At 32.8% G+C, this 23,349-nt stretch overlaps 1 protein-coding gene and 2 long non-coding RNA genes across 5 annotated transcripts; 1 reads left to right on the top strand and 2 right to left on the bottom strand.

The window, feature by feature from the left end:
- Window positions 1–10,827: 10,827 nt before the first annotated feature.
- Window positions 10,828–17,401, bottom strand: LOC114257151 (UPF0481 protein At3g47200-like). Its single transcript, XM_082891784.1, has 2 exons — window positions 17,325–17,401; window positions 10,828–12,515 (listed from the first exon to the last, which is right to left on the bottom strand). Exon 2 carries the CDS (start codon window positions 12,492–12,494, stop codon window positions 11,052–11,054), a length of 1,443 nt encoding a protein of 480 aa, XP_082747910.1. The 5' UTR covers window positions 12,495–12,515; window positions 17,325–17,401; the 3' UTR covers window positions 10,828–11,051.
- Window positions 17,402–17,582: 181 nt separating this feature from the next.
- On the top strand, window positions 17,583–19,836 carry LOC114259247 (uncharacterized). The gene is made up of 2 exons (XR_014342295.1): window positions 17,583–17,850; window positions 19,503–19,836. It is a non-coding gene; the product is annotated as an uncharacterized LOC114259247 (long non-coding RNA).
- A 448-nt stretch (window positions 19,837–20,284) lies between these two features.
- Window positions 20,285–22,782, bottom strand: LOC114280267 (uncharacterized). 3 transcript variants are annotated; one of them, XR_014342292.1, is made up of 3 exons: window positions 22,500–22,782; window positions 22,056–22,188; window positions 20,285–20,777 (listed from the first exon to the last, which is right to left on the bottom strand). It is a non-coding gene; the product is annotated as an uncharacterized LOC114280267 (long non-coding RNA). The 3 variants fall into 3 exon arrangements; XR_014342293.1 differs by having other exon boundaries at window positions 22,557–22,698; XR_014342294.1 differs by having other exon boundaries at window positions 22,541–22,667.
- Between the last annotated feature and the right edge of the window lie 567 nt (window positions 22,783–23,349).

Genomic DNA, 23,349 nt, shown 5'->3' with positions numbered 1-23,349 from the left:
CTAAGGACAAAGCTTCGGCAACTAAGGTGACAATGACCTCGGCTAGGAAGGACAACACTTGACTAAGCTATGCCACACCTTGGCCTAGATGTGCCACACCTCGGTCTAGGTCGTACCACTCCCGGACAAGATCACTTAGGTGCAAAGGTAACATCTCGGCCTAGATAATACACATCTCGGCCTTGGTGATGAACACCTCGGCCTAGATAATGACATCTCGGCCAATATGTCAGGGCGAAGGGGGAGGTCAAACAAAGTGGTTCCAAGACAATTCTAGACTGAAGATGACCTCGGCTTGGAATGCTCTAGGCTTAACATAACTTAGGCTCGAGACACCAAGGAAGGAACAAAGCATGTACACAACACTTAGGCAAATCACATAAACACAAAACAAGACATGGACCTTACTTAGGCAAAACATGTCACAAACATACAAATGCAAGCTTAACGAGTCATAACCATACAAATGCTCATGAACATGACTAAGACATAAATGTGGGTTGTTACAGTATAAGAGAGAGTTTGATAAAAGTAGGATATGTCTATACTTTTGACAATCATGTTAAACCAATCAATCAATTTCAATCTCCCCTTCAACTATTTGCAAGACTTTGTAATGAATGAGATAAAAACCAATAAAAAGGGACTACTTACTGAGTATAGAAGTAAAATATTTCACCACCATCAACAGCCACATTTGTAATCAGTAGAAACAAAAGAACGAAGAACTCGGAATGCCAGCAACCAAGCAGGATGTATTCCTTTTAGACACGGTTTCCAAACCTCATCCTCGTACAGTAGTCCTGCCGGCTCTTCCTGGGATTCTCTATTTCTGTGTCTCAATTTGCGTGGTCCTTTGTATTTTGAAATAAGAAGGGATGTAATAATCAATGACAACAACACCCAAATGATACAAAGCATGACCCTCCAGTTTAGCCAGTAACTTATCGACCTCTCAAGTCGAGTTTAAGCTGAGTTGAATAAAACAAGCATAAAAATATGGTTGAACTATTCAATAAGGGATATTTTATATCTTTTTAATTCCTATTTACCTACAATTTCTCTTACCCAATCAGATTTAAAGGGCAATTTGCTATAGTTCACAAATTCAAGAATTGAAGTTCTAGTTCACATAATTAATCTCATATAAGATCATCACAAATTCACTCGCGGTAAATAAAATGACACTATCATGAATCCAATGCACACATGAAAACAATATCTCTTGGAGAACGCAAGAGGAAGGGCTGAGTCGATCTAGAGATAATTTCAGAGAGATCAAAGAAAACTAAAGAGAAAGGAAATTGTGGAATCGCATACGCAGATCCTTGGTCATAGATGTCGATGGAATCGAAGACACGTTCGACACCGGACTAGAGCTTGGTGAGAGTGGCCTTCTTGTGGGCGATGATGAAAGGGGCGTCCGAGCTCGCCAGTGTCAAGAATAGAGCTGCTATTAGAACAGAGATGCAAATGGAAGAAGAAAACCCTAGCGGCTGAAATTAGGGGAAGAGAGACTGAAAGATAGAGAGAGGGAAAAATAGATAGAGGACATACCTAGGGCAATGCTCCAATGGTGGATTGACGGTGGTGCTCGTGTGCGATGGCAGTGATGCTCCTGTACCCGACGACGACGGAGACAAAGGCAAAAGAGAGAGCTGGAGGAGGGCAGAGGCGTGAGAGAGTGAGAAAGAGAGAGAGAGAGTCACAGAGTGAGAGACAGACAAACGTATGAGAGTCTGAGCATGTGGAATTGTATTTTTTAAACCTAGTTTATTTTCTTTCCTGACCAATTTTTGTAGTCGCCAATAATAAATAAAGATGTTTTTCCTACTAACGACTTTAGTAGCCAATTAATTTTTCCTCTAAAATCTAAAGTCCAATTTTTAAAATTTTCAATTATAATCGCTGACTAAAATTTAGTCGCTAAAAGTAAATTAAAACCAACTAAATTATTTTTAGTAGCTAAAGATTATACATTAGGGACCAAAATTTTTTTAGTCGCCTATAGGGTAATTTTTTCACGACTAAGTCATTTTTAGTTGCCGATTGAGTAACGTTTTAGCTACTAATTGTATTTTAGTTGCCTATTGTGCTATTTTTAGCGACTAACTATTTTTAAGTCGCTGATTGGGTCACTTTTTAGCTACTAATGGTATTTTAGTCGCCTATTGTGCTATTTTTAGTGACTAACTATTTTTTAGTGGCTGATTGTGTCACTTTTTAGCTACTAATTGTGTTTTAGTCGCCTATTGGGCTATTTTTAGCGACTAACTATTTTTTAGTCGCTGATTGGGTCATTTTTTAGCTACTAATTATGTTTTAGTCGCCAATAAGTAATATACGGCTACTAAAAAATTTGTGTAGCTAAAATATGAAACATTGCCGACCAATTCAAATTTTAGTCGCCAAAGGGCTGACTTTTGGAGACTAAATTAATTTTAGTAGCCAAGTTTGATCGCCAAAAGTATAATTTCTTGTAGTGAACCAATGCTGTTACATCAAAGAATTAGTGTACCATGGATCTCCACGAAACTTCTTCCCGTTAAACCATTGATAATGGATTAATTACTTAAAAGTCCTATTGATAAGGTTGGTATTTCATTAAGTCTTGCTTTATTATTTTTAACCCATAAAATCTTATTTTCAAAATATTTATGTATGTATATGACTATTTTACCCTTATTAAAAGGCGAAAGAAATTGAGAAGCGTTATTCATTGAGTACTAATAAAAAATTATTAGATATTACAAGTGCACCACATGATAACGTTATCTACCAATCACCAACCATTATGCCTCATGTCCCAATATAAAATTGTGAGTCACACCTTTTTCACCAATCACAAATATTTTGATAACCACCTAACCATACCTCAAAAGTAATACATAATTTCTCTTATTCAAGTGGGTATTGCTAAGGTGGCATTTATTTTTATTTTGTTGTTTCAAAACTTAAAAAATCCATCACTTTTATTATACATATTTTTTTTTAATAAAAAAATTATATTTTTTGAGCTTACACAATGAGATCTATCAAACAAGACCAATATTGAATATAAAATTTTATAAAAATAAAATATTTTTTTTTTAGCTATACAAAACTAAGAATTTCTTAGTTTGCAAAACTATTCAATAAAATTGAGAAATTTCTCAGTTTTTTCAATATATTAACTTCTTAGTTTTTTTCAATATTAACTAAAAATATTATCAGTATTAAAATTGGAAAAAACTCAATTTTAAAACTGAAAAAAAATTGAAAAATTTCTCAGTTAACTAGAAAAAAAGAACTCTCAATTTAAGAAATGGAAAAAATTGAGAAATTTTTCAAAAACTGATAATATTCTCAATTTCAAAACTAGAAAAAAAAAAAAACTAAAAACTTTCTCAGTTTTGCACAAAAATGTTCCATATAATTATTTCGTCAAATAAATTTTTTTTCAATTGTCTTAGTTTCGTAATTGAGATATTTCTCAATTTGTTTATATATGTTTATCTGTGAAAGAGATACTTTATTTGTTTAAAATTTTAATTTATGATTAAAAAATTAAGAAAATTGTAAATAAAAAATTAATATCATTGTGTTGATTCTATAAATATAAATTTTATCAAAAATAAATGTCGATTGTAAAAATTTTGACATTTTGAAATTTTGAAAATCAAAATAAATGTCATATTACCATACCCTTGTATAAACATTTATAAATGATGAATAATCATTATTTAAAAAGAAATTCCATCTTTTAAAAATTAATGATTTTGAAATAACAACAAATCTTATCTAAGACTTAATGTAGTACTAGTTCATAAAATGGGACTTTTGTTCCTTATGCAAGTTGTCCACTTGTCAACTTGCTTTAGTCGAGATATGCATAAATTGTCTCGAATATCCGATTTTACTAAAAATAAAAAAAAATTAAAAAAAGCTTGCTACATTGCACCCAACACTTTCAAAATTCCGAGATGTTGGTATTAGGAACACATACATACCCATCACAGAAATTGGAACGAAAGGTGCTGGTGTGAACACGTACATACCCATCATTAGGAACACATACATACCCATCACAGAAATTGGATAGAAAATGTAAATGATAAGTTTTTTTCAAAGTGAATTCCACCGACGGATTCTATAGAATTTTGTCAATCCATGTATCTATCTTCTGTGTTTATTTCTTTATTGTAAGAAATGGTTTGGGAAAAAATAGATTTTTTTTTTAAAATTTTGGTCTAATTTTTAGGTGGAACTCATGCGCTAAAGTTAGCGGGTCCATGTGGCAACACGTTCTTTGCCGTGCAATGATTCACGTCGTATATTCAGGTGCTCAAAACCATTATTGGATGAATGGGAAATTGATGTCAAAGTGAGCTCCATGAAAATGGTGTGTTTGGTGAAGTTTCCATAAAGAATGGGTTAAGGTTTGTTGTAGAACATTTCATCTTAGGAGATAGACGTCCATAATCTGTTAGCCCCCGAGAGAAGATGAATCTGTCTTAAGGAGACAGTGTTCAACACTGGACTTGATCTAAATATCTGACAAAATAATACTATAAGTAATTCGATTACTTTTTTGTTTTTTATTATTTTCCCTTTTCAGATTCTGGTTTTGTTTTTGTAACAAAATACAAATCTGTTTTTCTTAATATATATACATATATATGCTGATTTGATTTTTGTAATCAAACAGTCTCTTTCCATTCTTTAATCCATTCTTCGAATACAGTGACGATTGTCCAACTATCTTAAGAGAGAACATTTTTTTTTGTCTTCATTGTATTAATAAAATTCGTTTTATAATTTTTTTTTATTTGAATACAATAAAATAATTTTCTAGTTTTTGTAACAAGAAAATTATTGTGTTGTGTTTTATTTTTCTGGCTTTAATAACTAGGAAAAATAAAATTATTTTGTGTTATAATTTATTTTTTGGTTTTAGTAACTAAAAAATTAATTTGTGTTTTGGCTTGGTTTTTCTGATTTTTTTAATAAGGTATTATGGCTACTGCAACTGAAAGTGGTACTCCAATTCCGATTGTTACAACGACTCCAGTCCCTATCTAGAACCATGTTCAAGTTCTAATAAATCATGGAGAAAAACATGAAAAATTTAATGGGACCGAGTTTAAGAGATGGCAGCAGAAAATACTGTTCTATCATACAACTCTTAATCTTGCTTGGTTTTTCTGTGAAGAGGCTCCAGTGCTTAAAGAGGATGAAAGTGAATGGCAAGTTGTTGCCGCTGTAGATGCTTGGAAACATTCTGATTTTCTGTGCAGAAACTACATCCTCAATGACCTAGACAACATGTTGTATAATGTTTACAACCCTCTGAAAATAGTAAAAGAATTGTGGGATTCTTTGGAGAAAAAATACAAGACAGAGGATGCTGGCACAAAGAAATTTGTTGTCGGTAAATTTATGGAATTTATTATGGTAGACTCCCAAACAGTAATTTCTTAAGTTCAAAGTTTTCAATTAATTTTGGATGATATTCATGCTAAGGGTATGTCTCTGAGCGAGTCTTTCCAAGTCGCTACATTAGTGGAAAAATTACCACCGTCTTGGAAAGATTTCAAAAATTATTTAAAACATAAACACAAAGAGATGACCATGGATGAACTTATTGTAAGACTAAAAATTGAGGAAGATAACCGTAAGGCTGAAAAGAGGAATGATAAAAATCCCATTGAGTCCAAGGCTAATGTAGTGGAACAAGTGTCCAAACCACATAACAAGAAGAAGAAGTCTGCTGACAGCAATGGTAATAAAAAGTTCAAAGGAAAATGTTATAATTGTGGCAAGACGGGACATTGTGCCTCTAATTACCGCCGCCCTAAGAAGGATCGTGGAAGTACAAGCAAAAAGACCATCAATCAAGCCAATGTGAAAGAATTAGATTACATTTCTGATGGGGTAAATGACATCAGTCTCTCTGCTGTGGTGTCTGAGGCTAACTTGGTTGAAAATCCCTAAGAGTGGTGGGTTGACACTAGAGCAACTCGACACATTTGAGTCAACAAAAAGATGTTCACTACTTATAATGAAGCTATAAATGGTGAACAACTATTAATGGGAAATTCATCTACTTCTGTTGTGGCTGGACAAGGGAAAGTAATCTTGAAGATGACATCGGGGAAGGAACTGACCCTCAACAACGTATGAGCAGTAAGCACCATGACAAGTACAGCAAGCTTCTGAATTTAATTCCTCTTTCTAATTTGAATTAATTCCTTTTTCCAATTTGAATTTAACCTAAAGGTCATGGAATTAATTTTAATATATCAGCAGTAAGCACCATGACAAGTACAGCAAACTTCTGGTTGCCCTTATACTACTATCCAGATCTCTGTTAAGAGAAATTCTGAAGTCTATTTGATGACTCAGAATATAGCGATCCCGGTTTTCCCTTCATTGTTTAATTGTATTTCAGACTCGGTTCCGTGGATGTATTGTTGTCTTTTTCCTGTTTCCATCCTTTACTCTTTGTATATGAGTCTTTGGTCGTGTTGGGTAGGTTTAAAACAGGTTAGTTGTGTTTGGAAACCAAGGGTTGATGTCCATTTAATTCCAACTAGTGTCTATTAAATTTTCATAATGGTTCATTCAATTCGAATTAGTGATCCATTCATATTCCATTAGTGGGATTTTATGACAAACTTGTCCATTCATATTTCTAACTAGTGTTCATTTAATTCTAGTTAGTGTTCATTTAATGCTAGTTAGTGTTCATTTAATTCTAACTTGTCCTTTCATTTTCCAATTAATGGGCTTTAATAACAACCTTTCAATATCACTTGTTCATCTCCCTTTTGATTTCAAAACCCTAGAACCATCTTCTCTCTCTCCCTACACACCTTCTCTCTAGGTTTTCATCTCCCTCTAGTGTAAATCTATACTAAGTCCTTTGTAAGAAAGGTAGAGTGGGTTGAGGGCTTCATTTTTAATCTGAAAGTTTAGCGATTTGGAGCACTTTGGTTTTTAGCCTTCATCTTCTCCATTTGGTCTCTCCATTTGAGGTAGGGATTTCTTTGTTCCTTTTCAATACTCCGTCTATAGATAGACATGTGGTAGTTTTGTATTGCATGAAAATCATATCCGTGTTGGATTTGTTTGAAAATCATGAGGGGAACTTAGGGTTGGTTGTTTGAGAATGGTTTTGTTATCATTGACTATGGTTTGGACTAATTAGAGAGTAAAATTAGCATGTTATTGTTGAAAGAAGAGAAAGCCCTAAATTATATTTTGATTTGGTAAAATAAAAAGGATTTACGGTTGAATAATGTTGGTAAATTTCTATTGTTAATATGAGTTGTGTAGAAGGTGTTAACAGTTAAGGGATTAATTATGGTATTGGGATTATTTTGAAATGAACGTATTGAATCAAGTTGGGTTATGGCTTATTATCCATGGAATTGATTTTGTAAAATGAAGAGAATGTAATTGGTTTTGTGAAAAGGGAAAAGTGTTTTTGGAATAAGTGATGGAACATGTTGACTTAAGAAAATTATGAAGTTGATCTTGAAAATGGTAAATGAAATGTTAACTCTATGTGAGTCTCGGAAAATAAATTTGAGAATTAAACTATTGTATCACAAGTGTCGAATACACATATTTGGGGGTTTTATCCTTACCTATCGTACTAGTGTCGTTGTTGGGTTTAAGGTTTGCTTGAGAGTTGAGTCTCTTTTATTAGGTGTACTGAATACATGCATCTAGAGGTTTTGTCCTTGGTCATCGGTGGAGGATGACATTGGTGTGTTGAATTGTGATGTATGCGTTACACTTGTGTTGGTTAAACATTATTGAATAGTTTATGTGTATGTATTACACTTGTTATTGATGCTTTGTTGTATTGAGGAATTTGTATATGATAATTGTTTATATACATTGTGTTGTGTGGGAGGAGATAGGGGATGTACTCCACGGTTTAGGGGAAGATAGGGGATGGACCTCTAAACTGGAAACTGTTTGACATTGATACAGCACTACAATGTGTATCATTTGTGAAGTATAGAAGTGTTTTCGTTTGATATTGATACAACACCAAAATGTGTATCATTTGTGAAGTATGGAAGTGTTTTTGTCTGAGATTGATACAGGACTAAAATGTGTATCTATTATGAGGTATGAAATGTTTAAAATGAGTTATTATCTCGCTTATCGCTTTGGCATATCCTTAGCTACTGTGCATATAGCCGGTAGAGCAGAGTTTTAATTGTTATCGTCAGTGTATCTGAGTATGTTATGGGTTGCAATGGTTACAGTTTTGAAAGGCTGAGCTGCCTCATTTGTGGATTATATACATGTTGATGATTTGTTATTTCCCTTTTATTTAAGGCATGCATGTATTGATATGAATGTATTAGGAACAAACCAAAATGCCATTTTGAGATTTTGGAAAGTGTGAAGGAAAGTGGGGTATTTGTGAACATGTTTTCAAAAAAGGTCATTTTGTTGTAAGTACGGAAAATGGGGGAAGAGTAATAGGCTTGGTGAAATTATTAATTTTTTTAAAAAAAAAACTGTTATAGTCATGAAAGTTTGGAAAAATGGGTAATTAAAAGGAAAGAAGGTGAACCGCTTATAGCGTTGAATGAAATGGCTGTTTTCGAGAAAAGTTCATACTTATGTATATTTTGTATAAACTGCCACATTACTATTCTAGTATGAGATTGAACATTCATGATCATAGCTATCTGTAAGTTGTTATTGTTGATGATCATGTTGAGATCTCTACTAGACTAAATGTTCATCCCACGTTGTTGTATCTTTTTCAGGTGATAGCCAGGATGTGCTACAAGGTTTTGGATCTTCTTATTTGTTGGCCACGGGGCCTCTTTTGTGTTGGCGGAATGCCATTTATGTAAAAGGGTTATACCCTTCTTCTTGACTTTTAATGATGTAAGCCCAAGGGCAATTTATTTAGTGTTCTCATGTTGTATTTACTTGCATACGAATGAGAGCAATGTTATTCACTTCTACAAGTTGAATATACGAGTTTATTTCCGCATGTTATCTCTGAAATGGAATTAAGTAAATGAAATTGGTAATACTTCGAGTAATAAAAAGTGGGGCGTGACACAGAATAAGTCAAGGCTGGAGAAATTTGAACTCAAAGGCTAGAAAAATTATGATCCTTACGCAGTTTTGAGGTTTAAAATTGGTTTCTCAAACTATATGTTTAAACTACATTTGTTAGGCAATCTGATAACTCAATGTTAGATTCCTTCTAGTTTTCTGCAAAAGTTTCAAATTTGGTGTCAGATATTATACAAAGAATATATAGTGCATTAAAGGCATGGAGTGTATCAATTGGTTCCAGATTATGCTGCAGTAGTAAAATATATTCTGTTTTGATTCCGTGTTCTAATAAATTTTTGTTCCAATTTTTCTATGATACTACAATTATGGTGGAATCCAAGCAAGAATCAATAGTGAAACATAAGAAGGTATTTCTGAACTAGAAAACGGAATTGTGCATGATGAATCTCAAGTGGATATTGTTTGAAGCTGGAATATTGCTGAAAACTTACCTAAGGCAACTTAGGTAGTCTCCCAACTATTTTTTTTTCTATGTTACTAGTATTTTTAAGATATAAGTGATATTGAAACATTACTTTATGAAATTTAATATGACATAGTTAAATTGAATCATTTAATCACAAGCTTCATCTGCTACTATGTATTATTTTATATGATCTTCTTTCTTCATATTCTGACTGATATCACTGTCTTTTGGGCTGTTATACAGAATCACTTCATTTTGATTGTCTCTGAATTTATGTATATTCATGGAAATATGCATGAGAACAAACTGCAATTAAAGCATCTTTGAGGGATGGCAACTTATGCACTCCATCAATAACTGCTGCAGCTGTAGAAACTTTCGAGTCACACAGGACAGAATATCTCATGAAGCAAGTATGAAATAGGATTTAGTTGCCAAGGCTTGTATAAGTTCTTGATTCCTCCTGCTGCTTATATTCTGTTCATGTAAATTGTATTTTGCAGATCAATTCTTTCTTTGCAAATAAACTTCTAAGGATTGTTTGTGATACCGTTCTTCATATGACAAGACATTAAATTAAATCAAAATTCATGGGGTTTGTCTTGATGTTTTTACCTATTATTTTTTGGCGAATGTTAAAATATGATTTGTGGATATGTTATTTTGTGGTTAATGGTGAATGGATATTAAATTGAATGGGAAAGTGAATTAATGTTGTATTTGCTACTTGACAACTTTTCATATAATTGGCTTTCCTTTTGACAAATGTTCATTTGAATGGGAAAGGGAGTTATTCTTTCATATTAATGTTATTTTTCCACCTATTACAGGAATTGTTTTAGTTCAACGAAATAGAATTAGCACAATTTCAAAAAAACAATTAAAAAAATAAAAACATAATGGTGTTTTTCAAAACGCCACAATATGCCAACGTTTAGATTTCTTCTTTTTTTTAAAAAAAAAAAGAAGCTATGACGACGTTTTTGAAACATCACTAAAAATTATTGTGACATCACTTTACCGTTATGTATCACATTTAGCGGCACTTTTTAAAGCATCACATTACACTTTTTAAACGCCTATAATAATTTAACAACGTTTCTAAAGTGCCACAATGCTACAGTGGCTATTGCGTCTTTGGCGTTTGATGCTAAGCGTCACAAAAAGAATTAGCGACGTTTTTGGCACTTATAGCGACGTTTTTTAAATGCCGCTAAAAGCCAAATTTCCTGCCATGTAGGTACCGTACTCATTGCAACAAGCTACAAAGATGTAACTACATGCAAACTCTAGAACAGATAAAAAATAAAAATTATAAATTATAAAAAAAAGGACCGAATGCATAGTGACTATTTCTTGCAATTTGCTAAAACAAACACAGAACTACATAGAAAAATAAATGAAAAGCATCATGGAGCTTTTCTCTTCTAAGCAAATGCATAAATTGCATGGCCTAGCTCATTGTGCATAAAAAGAAATTGGCTGAGGTAAACATTCATCTTTGACACAGTTAAATTTGACCGAGTTTGATGGTTTAGAAGTATTAATTACGATGTACCTCGTAGCTCAAAATGTTCATAATTGCTTGTATCCCCGCCAGCAACAGTAGAACACAGGCTATGACGACTGAGATAGATCTCCACGGATTGCTAAAATAGTTACGCCTCAAAGATGCCCAGTGGCTTCTATAGTAGGCCTCCACATCTCTGAATTGCTTAGAGAGGTAAAGATCTCTAATATTGAACTCAACATTTTCTCCCAATTTTTTGAAAAGATGAGCAACACGTAGATCATTGTAGGAGGAATTGGTGATAATTCCATCATCACAAAGGAATGTAACGTCTCTAGCTGAGTTGATGAGACAACTCATGAAGGCAATATATGCAGAAAAGCATGTATGGGTATGTTGGAGGCATTGTTCTAAGGCGGCACAATTGATGAAGGCGGTATTGGTGAAATCATTGATGGTTATAGGTTGGATTTCTAGCACCCCTTGGTCGAAATTTATCTCCAAGAAGCTATCACTAGTGCTTTCGGCTGGCCTGAACTTGATCCCAGTAAGTCGAAGTTGTGTCACACATGGCATTGACCGATTACACAATGGGCTACTGTATTCTTGTGATCCATGTGATGTGGAAGGAGAGTAAATAGATCCCGACATTTGTTCAAAATATCTTGAGGGTTGGAAGCTTTCGTGAAACAAGTCGAGTAGATGATAGCCTTTCAAAATTTTCAATTCTTTTGCTCTTTTGAGTGAACTAAGTGACATTGGGAGGGCAAGACGAAAGAATTTTAAAGCGGGCAAAGTAATGATGGTGGGGTTCTCATCTGAAAGAAATTCTCTATGGGGGTCATGGTCACCATTGCCAATGGAGAAATCATATAGCTTCTGAAGAACGAATAAAGGAAGTTGGTTTTCAAGCTTAAGGAGGTCTCTCATGATGATTGGGATGTTGGCATTTTCAGAACCTTGACTCCCACAAACTTGATGGAAGAGCTCAACAATAAAGCAACCATCAAGTACCATCATATCAATGAAATCTTTGCTTGACATTGGAATGGGCTCTGAGTAACAACTTCTTGCCTCGCTCTCTAATCCTTTCATGGCCTTCATTAACTGGCGTAAATCGACCCCCATTGCCTCCGTTCGAGAAAGCAGGGAACAAAGATACTGGCATTTGTAACTTTCAAATCTTCGGACTTGATCTTTGCCGTGGTGATAAGGTCCTATTGACACCATTTCTGGGTCAATAGCAGCCTTGCCACTGATATCTCTGAAGCTTTGAGGTGCTCTGAATATGCAAACAGAGCTCTTAGTTTCCGAGATTTGGATTCTGCTTCCACCAAAATCTTCCAAGCGCTTTTGCATGAGAGCAACAGATGCATCATCGATGGATTCCTCTGTTTCATTAGTAGATCGAATTGACGATTCATCGTCACTCTCTAATTCTTCTATTGGGATGCAGTGATGTTCTATATTCTCCATTTTTTTTCTCTTACTCCAGCACTAATCAAAAACAATAAATTAAAATAAAATTGTTAATTTCATATATAGGTACCTTCACTAGCGGAGCTAGGAAATTAAGTTAGAAAGAGCACTTATTAATTATAATTTTTTATTTTAAAAGAAAATCATGAGCAACATTAAGATAATAATAATTTTATGAGATAAATTTAAACATAAAAAATTACATATTTATTATTAATAAGAACAAATCAAAATTCAATAATAGTGTGGAATAGCTCGATGTGAGATGATGATGTAAGTTTGCAATTTCAGTACAAAAAATTATGGGTCAAAATTTCTAATTTTAAGCACATCATTTATAACACAAATTATTATAAAATCTATTTAATTTTTATTTGACAGAAAAATATTAAAGAGATGACATTGCTTATAAATGATATATTTTGAATAAAAATTATTAAACAGTCTTAGAGTACCATATGACGTTGCATACGTGATACTCAAAGCATAGAAAATCACAAATCACACTAAGTGGTATGCCAACTACTTGAAAATAATGAGTTCATTATATTCAATCTATAATATTTTTCACTACACTATTGATTTAAACTACTACATAAACAATACCACATAATATTCCCAAAGTATCAAATAACTATTTATTGTGAACAATACAATAAACTTTTAACCAAAGAACATGTTAAGAAAAAAAAAAATACATTTTATACATGACAATAACAAAAAAAAAAAATGTTTTCAAAACTGAGGGGGCCACGTGACCCCCTAGGTACCTTCAACTTGCATGCAGCAATAATAATAATAATAATAATAAAACATGTCACTAATCTGAAAGCTATAATTTTTTATCACGAAACAGGGATTAGATTGTCTCTAATTGGGCAGCTCAACTAGTGCCCATTTTGGGTCCATATCGATAATGCAAACCGTTCAATATATAGAACTCGTCAAGTACTTCATCCCTGCAAAAAATCACATTGATCAGATATCGATAGCCACTTGATTAGGTCACATTTCTATCAACAAATTTTTTTTAAATCATATTTACCATTGATAGAAATGCGAACTGATCAAGTGACTATGGATATCTGATCAACATGATTTTTTGAGAGATGAAATACTTGACGACTTCTATACATTGAACAGTTCAGATTCTCGATTTGGGCTTCGTGGTGGGCCCATGAAGGTCTAATAGTAGGATTTAATCTGATTAGGACCGGAGGCAAGCCTAGGCTCATAAAAAAAATATGACTTCTTACAAAGCGGCATAACTTTGTTATTCGTAAATTTAAGGTGAACACGTTAACTTCGTCATCCATAAATTTTACAACAAAATGACATAACACACTATAAATATTCATAATTTTCATAATAAAATCATTACTTTTCTTACAATATACACTTTTAAAATGCACACAAGGTCGGCTCTGAGTTAAGGTGAAACCTTGAAATTGGGCAATGAGTTAAGGTGCACATTGACTTCGTCATTGATAACTTTTACAACAAAATATATTTAGAACTTTTCTTATGATGCACGCTTTTAAAGTGCACGTAAGGCTCACCTTCAGTTATTCAGGACCCGAGGCAAAATCTTGAAATTTGACCCTTTATAAATAATTATAAACAAAAATAAAAAGTGTTTAGACAAAATGATAACTATTTATGATTTTTTTTTTTATTTGTTAATATCCACACAATTTACATACACATATGATCACCATAATTATATACTAAATTTAGTTACATAGATCAATACATGAATAAATCATTACAATAACTAAAAACAAATAAAAATATGGTCTTGTTTTAGATAGGGGAAAAATATTGTCTTGTTAACATTGAATATTATAATTAAATATATCAAATAAAATTTGAACAACCACAACAAATTATTAATTAAACATTATTCATGTCGTAGTTTTAGATGCATACTAATTATGCATTCATAATTTTTAATGGCTTCTTAGCTTAGATTGTGAATTTAAGTGGAAGCCTTATTTTTGGCCCACAAATACTATAAAAGGTAAATTATACTTTGCCCCCTTGATGTTAGATTATTTTTCACTTTAACCCTTCAAATTTATTTTTTTTCACTTTAGTCCTTCATCTTTCAAATTTCCCAATTTACTCCAAAAGTTAACTTGTGTCCAAAGTTAGATAGGAAATGACAAGTCGACAACCACATGGCATAGGAATATTCTATAAAACTTACATCGCTGACACAAATTCAAATTCTAATATATATATATATATATATATATTAAGTTATGTGATAGTTAACATGGTATTTTCTGTCTAATTTTGAACAAAAATTAATTTTAAGACTAAATTGAGAAAAAAATTGAAACATAAAGGGCTAAAGTGGAGGAAAAAAAAACCTTCAAGGGCTAAAGTGCGAAAATAACCAAACATAAAAGAAATAAAGTGTAATTTATCCATACTATAAGTGTCAAAATTAGTTGGGGTTAAGGGTTACTCCAACCATACACAAAATTAGCAGATTAATGCTGATCATTTTTCAACATGAATCCAATAATATGAATAATTAGTTATACATTTTAATTTTATTTCTATTAAAAGGTGCTATTATATTTTTAAATTTTTTATGTAATTCTATCTAACTAAGGGTTGGTTTGGGAAGTGGATTGATTTTTTGACTTTTTTTGTGAGAGAAGAGTGTAATGATTATGGGTTGAATGTGATGCTTTGTTTGTTGTGACTAAAATAGCGTATTTGGTCTTTTGTGGCTAAAATGACCAAAAAAAACCCACAAAACCACTTCCCAAACGGTGCCTAAATAAAAAAGTTGATAAAATATGAATTTTAGGGTAATAATTTTTTCATTTCAAATACATATTTTTTTGGGCAAAATCCGCTTTATCCCCCGTGGTTTAGAACTAAAGTATAACACTAATACTGTTAACGAAAAATGTAAAATGACCTTAATATCCTTCTACTTTTTTCCTTTTCCTTTCTCTGTCTCTTCTATTATACAATTAATTTAATTTAATTTAATCAATTAATTTTTCTAATTTCTTAACTCTTTTTCCACTTTAATCTCATATTACATTATAACAAAAATATAATGTGTAATATCATATAATATATATATATATATATTATAAATATAAGTATATTTTATATATGTATATATATCTGGTGGAGGAGAGGATTTTGGTGATTTGCAGATGAGGTCGCGGCGGGGTAGAGTGTAGCATCTGCTGTCGGTTTGGAGGTTGGGGAAGTCGACTTCAACGGCGAAGGAGTGGCCGTTGTCTGCTTTGATGACGACTCTACTGCTGTATTTGATGGTGAAGTGGCAGCGGCGGTGGAGAGAAAGACGAAGGAGGTAATGGTGGTGGAGCATCATTGTTGGCTTCTTTTGTAGTCTGGTGTATTGAAGTTGTAGGGGAGGTGACTGGTGGCAATGGGTAATGGTACAGAGGTGGCTGGAGGTAGGAGAAGGTGGTTAGGGTTAGGGTTTGGGTTTTTAGAGTTAGGGTTAGATTTTAGGAAAGAAGATGATAGTGGAGAAGATGAAATTTTGGACAAATGTATCTTTTTACGTTATATTTGAACTTCTAAATTAATTTTTTGTCAATATTACTCTGTGATGTTTTGGGAAGTTGGTAGAAAGTTAATTTTTTTTGTTTTTTTGGGCTATTTTGTCTTTTTATGAATAAAAAATGTGAGAAGTGATGAGATCTAAAATTGATAAAAAGCTAAAAACTGAACTTCTCAAAAGACCCCTCTATCTTTCTGTTTGGTAGTGCTGTGGGAAAGTGCTTATAGCTTATGCCTAAACAGCTTATACCTTATAACTTTTAGCTTAAGCTGATTTCCAGCTTATTCTTAAAGCATCTCCTGCCCCACTTAAAGAATAAGCTGATTTCTGACTTCCATAAAGCTATAAGCTATAAGTTATAAGCTAAACCAAACACATCAAAATAGCTTAAATTAAGTTGAAAGCTGAAATAAGCTGTAAATAATTTCTGCCAAACAGGCACATGTATGACAAATTTTGTTAATTTAGACGAAATAAATAATGACAAGGAGGTAAATTATAAAACAATTAAAATCACAAGGGATAAGTGGCTATTTTCAAATAATAGGGGATAAAGTGCAAATGGCCTAAACTACCAGGAAGTAAAGTAGATTTTACTCCCTTTTTTTTGGTTACCTATTTTAGAGTCAATTTAGTTAAAAAGTTTAATAATATGCTATAATTTTTTTTTTTAATTAAGAAGATGCAATTGATTGAAATCAAATATTTTATGAATAATTTTAACATGAATCTGAATTAACAAAATACAATTCCTAACCTTGGCTCCTAAATGTCCGAGGTTTTATCACCTCAACTCATGACCAACTCCAATATGGCTTAGTTTGGCATAATACAAAAAAGTCAAAAAGTCACTATCCTATTTAAGTCACATCATCTCATTTAAATCACATCATCTCTCTACCATATCACTTCAAATCCAACCCATATTTCGCGTTTTTTCGTAAAAAATCAAAAAGTGCACTTATTTAAATCATCCCAAACAATCCCATAACATTACTCTTCTATGCATAACAAATTACATCAATTCTAATTAAATAACAAACTAAAGGTCATGGGCCACCAAATTTTTCTTAAGTGAAGGTTTTGAGTTACATTCTTATAAATTGAATGGGAGACGGGAGTTAAATAATTACAAGGATATGGTGGAAATTCAACTCTCCATAGGTTAATCTAACAAATGAACATTGATTTTTTCTCATAAAAAAATAAGTAAGTAATATTAAATAATAATGAAAAAGGTGCTGATAGAGAGAAGCAAATATTACCTCAATATTCTTTTCCCTCTCCACTATCACTTCACGCACGAAACTGAAAGGTAGAGAGAAGTGAGACCCCTCTTTCGTGTTCAGTGCTCAACTAGAAAGCTTGTTAAATAAAGGTTTTTTTTTTTTCTTTTTTTCTTTTTCGTACAACATACCTCGATATTCACATAGAAGCTGAGAGGAAGTTAACAGGACATCTCTTCATCACTCTGGAAATTATCAGCTGTCATAGGACCCTCAGGACCCCACAAACCCCCCCCCGAGTCCAGATCCTCTGCCATACATTCCTGCCATACATTCCTGCAGTGCTATACAAAACGACGTCGTTTTGGCGTTAAATTCAAATTATTTTTTTTTTTCATTTCTCTCTCAATCGTTGAGACAGCCCCTAACCCTTCAAGAGTGAGCCGACTCGAACGGTTCCTCTGACGCAGAGGAGGGTGAGCAACGACGACTCCGGAGGCGACAGCGGCTGCAGCTGGGCGAGGTGAGGCGGCTGTGAGGTCTCCTCTTCCATCTTCATTCTCAGGTGGTGTTTAAATATGTATGTATATATTTGATTTCTTGATTTGAATTTCTTGTTGATTTCTTAAATGGGTTTTGTTAAGTGGTTTGATTTCTAGGGTTTTATGGGCTTGATTTCTAAGGTTTGATCTCTTCTTGATTTCGTAAATGGGTTTGATTTTTAGAGGTTTTCCCTTCTCTCTCATCAGTTTCAAAGCCCTAATCAATTTACAAGAACAGAGGAATGGTCTGAACTGAACCCCATTACTAGTGCTCTCATTAGTTCGGGAGCACCATCATCATGCTTAGTTGATAAAAAGAGTAGTAGTTTTTGTTATAATATTGCAACAATCAATTTAAAGTAGCCAATTTTAAGCACTGAACTGTAACATAGGTATGAAATTGTTTGGAAAAAGGAATATTCATGACTTTTAAGATTGGTATTTCAAGCCTATGAATCATCAAGTGTATGAATGGTACCCACTCTGAATCATCAAGTGTATGAATCATCTAGTTCATGGGTAATCAGAGCACTGATTGTTCCAATGGTACCCACTCTGATAGCTTCAAGTGTATGAACCATGATGCTTTGTATTAACAGTCTAATCAGATTTTGCTCATAGAAAAGAAGCTCTGAAATGCCCTGTTCAAAGAAGAGTTATCAACAATCAAAAAACAAACTCTTAATGGGGTCGATCTTGTCTCTCACCCAAAAATGGGTTATGTCAACTCCGCTCAAGGAAGCTTCAAACCCATTTGTGTATATGTTGGTTTTTTTTATTTGTGCCACTCGTTGACTTGTGGGTATTGTTTAATTGCTTGTTTTGATTTGTGTTATTTTAAAGGGTTTGATCCTCTTGGATCACTGGTATTCTTTTTTATTTATTTATTTATTTATTTTTTTGTGTATCTTCATCTGATTGAATTTGTTGAGATAAATATAGAAGATGTGGAATATGAATTGAAATTGGGTTTGGGTGGAAGCTTTGAGAAATGGAATCAATACATGGGGGATATATATACGAAATAGATTGTATATACAAAATATTAGTGAGATTTCTTTTTGGCTACAACTTCTTGTTCTCATTCCACTCTATGAAAATAGATTGTATATACAAAATTTATAGTCTTGTCCTGAAAATTGTCTTTGGCTACAACTTCTTGTTCTCATTCCACTCTATGAAGGGGCCCAACATATCTCATAGCACCTTCAGCTGAATTAATTTCTCCATACATGGGCAACAAATTTGGTCTTCTATGCAGCTTGCATAAAACTCTTGTACCAACTGATGCTTTTTTTTACCTTCTTATCTATTTATTTTTTGTAATTATTTCTTTTCTTGTCTATTCACTCATCAATCTCTAGGTCCATTTTAGTGATGGCTGAACCTATGAATTTTCTGTTTCTTAACTACCTTGCATAAAACATGATAAAGCTTGTGTGTTCACATTATTGCTTTGTGAACCTACAGATCTGGGAATTCATTGCCAATTACATTAACAAATCTGTATTTTGAGATTGAAACTTTACCTAGAACTTGCAGCATATTGATTCTGTTTTCGGAAGACATTTAACTTTTCCAGAAAGAAAGGGGAGATTACTTGACAATACTGATGACTTTGCTCTGATGTGTAAATTTGAGCTCTTTTTTTTTTTTTCTTCTTTTTTTTTTGCAGGGTTGCAGCCCAACAAAGTGTACTATTTATCAATGTGGAGTTCTATACCAGCAATGAGTAATGTGTCCTACAAATGCAACACAAAGAAGTGATGGAATTATAGGAGAAAGAGTTGTGCTATTGCAAAGTGAACTTGTAAGAAACTGAGAGTGTTAGTGGACAACTTTGATTTTTGACCACGAAGATGCAACAAGCAATAAACCTTTGAATGTGTAATTGGTGTTACTTGTAATTGCTATTATTTTAATTATGAAGTAACTATGTTTCAATGTTGTAATTGACTAGTTTGATTTTTGGAATGGTTGGGAATATAGAACTTTTGAAATTTGTGAAATTTGAAATGCTGTTGCTATTATTGAAATAGTTGGGAATTTAGAGATTTCGAAAAATGTTAATTTTGAAATGCTGTTGTTGCTATTATTGAAATGGTTGAGAATGTATGTCAGTGTTGTTCTTGCCATCTTGACAAATATTAAGTCTTTTTTATGATTGTCCAATACATAGATGAAATGCCATAGAAACAACCAAGCTCACTCCAAGTGAGAATTTTAATGGAAAAAACAAACAGTCCAGTTTAATGTTGGAAAACTTGAGCACTCTACATCCTTAGTTTATCATTCAGTCAATTAACACAATGTTGAAATCAATTAACATCAAGGCAATTAAACCGAAACATTCTGTCAATTAACATAATAAAGCTGAAATCAATTAACATTCAATCAATTAATTGTTCATATCAAGGCAAAGATGAAGATAGAAAGATAAAGCAAAGGCCAAAGATATGTGACAGACTAAATTTTTTAATAAAACAATGATATATAACAAACCTGTTCTACAAATCTCATTCAGTCATAATCAAAATTGCATAAAAATATATGACAGACTAAATTTTTTTTTATTAAACAATTTCCTATGACTCATTCAAATTTGCAATTCCATTAATACAATAGAAGTAGAAAAATAAGAAAAATAAAAACTATGAAAATGATATTTTCCAAAATTGCTTCGTTTCACATGAATATCATCAGAAGATTGTTTCAACCAGTTAGCATCAGTAACTTGAACAAAACATGCTTGGAGATCAACGACGACGACGCTTGATCATGAAATGAATTGATGACGATGAATCGTAGTTGATATGAGAAGCAGCAATCCATATGCAGATGCTCTATTTTGTCGCTATCACGGAGTCGTCAAGACCGTAGAGAGAAAAGAAACAGGGTTTTCATGGCCGCATAGAGTATGTTCCACTGTCAAATTACCTTGGTTGGGCACCTGTATTCAATGATAGAAGTGAGGACGAGTCAAAAAATGAAAATTTTCAGCGGGTTTATATCGAATCATACCCGTCTCTTAGTCAATCAATTAATATAAACACATCTTTCTCATCTACCTAATTTATCATGTTCATTCATTAATTCATCTAACCCAGCTTGATAAACACGTAACATTTTAACAAAATAAAACATAAAAATAAAATAAATGATAACTCGTACACGTGAGGTTCACCTAATGTTAACAATGTAATTAAAGTTGGCTAGATTTTTATCGAATTTCTCTGTGTGTATGTCTTATTTTACATATATTTTTCCATAAAATCTCTCTATTTGTGTATGGCTTATTATTTCACTTGCATATTTACTAAGAGTTTAGTTTAGTTTAGTTTTTTTTTGTGTGACAAATAGAACCAAATAGAAAACTTATGGCTTATAAATATATTTGTGTATGGCTTATTATTTCACATGCTTAGAGCCAATTGTGTGACAAATAGAAAACTTACAAAAAAAAAAAAAAAAAAATCCCTTTCCTTTGAGTTAGTCTAAGAATTTCGTGGCTTTGCATAAAAAATATTCTTAAAATCAGCACGGGATCTTTCCTCCCAAAATTTTAACCAATAAATCATATATCAATAATTTTTAACATAATTTAACAATCATTAGTGTTTTAGGATAGGGGCATGAAAATTTAGGGACAAAATCTTTCACCCTAAACAACTAGGAAGATGTCCATGGCTTCCTAGTTTACACATCTTTCGCAAAAAGAACAAGCTCAAATTTAACAAAATGTCCATGAAAATTTAACAAAATGTCCTAGAAAGATGTCCATGAAAATTTAACAAAATCTTTCGCAAAAAGAAAAAAAAAAAAAAAAGCTCAAATTTACACATCACGGTAAACTCATCAACATTGTGTCTATGGCTTCAACCCAAATGTCCAGGATTATAGATTTAACAAAATTAATTTCCAATGACACACACACACACTCATATGAAGTGGAAAAAATTGAACTGCTCTGTTTTGAGACATATAACAATTTCATTCATTAAAAACAACAATTGTGAATCAGCTCAATCAAATAGTGAACTAAGAAATGAACATTATACTAACACAATTCATTGAGGCCTAACTACATACACATCATATATATGTGCCATTTTGACAACACAAACCATATCTTGTTTAAGTAATGCACAACAAACCAAAATTATCTAACCAACAACTTCGGTTTATGTAGTGGGATTGAAAAATTAGAAAAGTAGAAATACTTTCCTACCTTAGAATTTGACTTAGATTTGCTATTGCTGTGATTTGAGACTGATGACTTCTCCTTCACTTGTTTCTTGGCCGTCCCTGTCACAACTTCAAATATTGTTGGAAGATCATTTATCATGTTAAAAAGGTGTTTCCTGCAATGAAAATATACCAGCAAAATGTAATTAGGAAGATGCTCAAATGAAAAATCATACATACAATTTGATTTTTGGATTCCTATTTTTTGGAAGGAGAAACTGTAAAGGGGAAAATAGGGGGAAAAACCCCTAGAAAACAAACCCATTTACGAAATCAACAAGAACTCAAACCCTAAAAATCAAACCCATAAAATCTTAGAAATCAAACCACTTAAACAAAACCCATTTAAGAAATCAAAAAGAAATTCAAATAAAGAAATCATATACATATATATACATATAAACCATATATATATATATATACATACATATTTAAGCACCACATGAGAATGAAGATAGAAGAGGAGACCTCACAGCCGCCTCACCTCGCCCAGCTGCAGCCGCTGTCGCCTCCGGAGTCGTCGTTGCTCACCCTCCTCTGCGTCAGAGGAACCGTTCGAGTCGGCTCACTCTTGAAGGGTTAGGGCTGTCTCAACGATTGAGAGAGAAATGGAAAAAAAAAAAAAATTTGAATTTAACGCCAAAACGACGTCGTTTTGTATAGCACTGCAGGAATGTATGGCAGGAATGTATGGCAGAAGATCCGGACTCCCCCCCCCCCCATTTGAGAGAGAGGAGAGAGGAAAACCAAAATAAATAAATAAATAAATAATGAGCTATAGGAGCCATCAATTTTTTGTGGTCCAAGTATTATTCTGGAATTATTTGGTGAGATAAAGTATTTGAACCAATGTTGTTATGCTAAAGAATTATTGTACCATGGATCTCCCTGAAACTTAAACAAGGAATAATGAATTAATTATCTAACAATCCTATTGGTAAAGTTGGTGTTCTATTAAGTCTTACTTTATTATTTTTAACCTATGAAGTTTATTTTCAAAATATTTATGTATATATATGACTATTTTACCCTTATTAAAAGGCGGAAGAAATTGAGAAACGTTAATTTATTGAGTGCTAATAGAAAATTATTAAGTATTACAAGTGCACTACATAACAATTTACCAATCACCAACCATTATGCCTTACGTCATAATATAAAATTGTGAGTCGCACATTTTTTCACCAATCACAATTATTTTGGTAACCACATAACCATGCCTCAAAAGTAATACATAATTTCTCTAATTCAAGTGGTATTCGTAAGGTGGCATTTAT

The sequence above is a fragment of the Camellia sinensis genome, chromosome 10 (genome assembly GCF_055761805.1).
Source record: "Camellia sinensis isolate YWXY chromosome 10, ASM5576180v1, whole genome shotgun sequence".
In the NCBI taxonomy this organism is placed as follows: domain Eukaryota; kingdom Viridiplantae; phylum Streptophyta; class Magnoliopsida; order Ericales; family Theaceae; genus Camellia; species Camellia sinensis.
This window is presented reverse-complemented; position numbering and strand designations above follow the sequence as displayed.

What these genes read in the sequence shown, in the direction of transcription:
- LOC114257151 (XM_082891784.1), bottom strand. Translation starts at nt 12,494, where the DNA reads ATGGAGAATATAGAACATCACTGCATCCCAATAGAAGAATTAGAGAGT.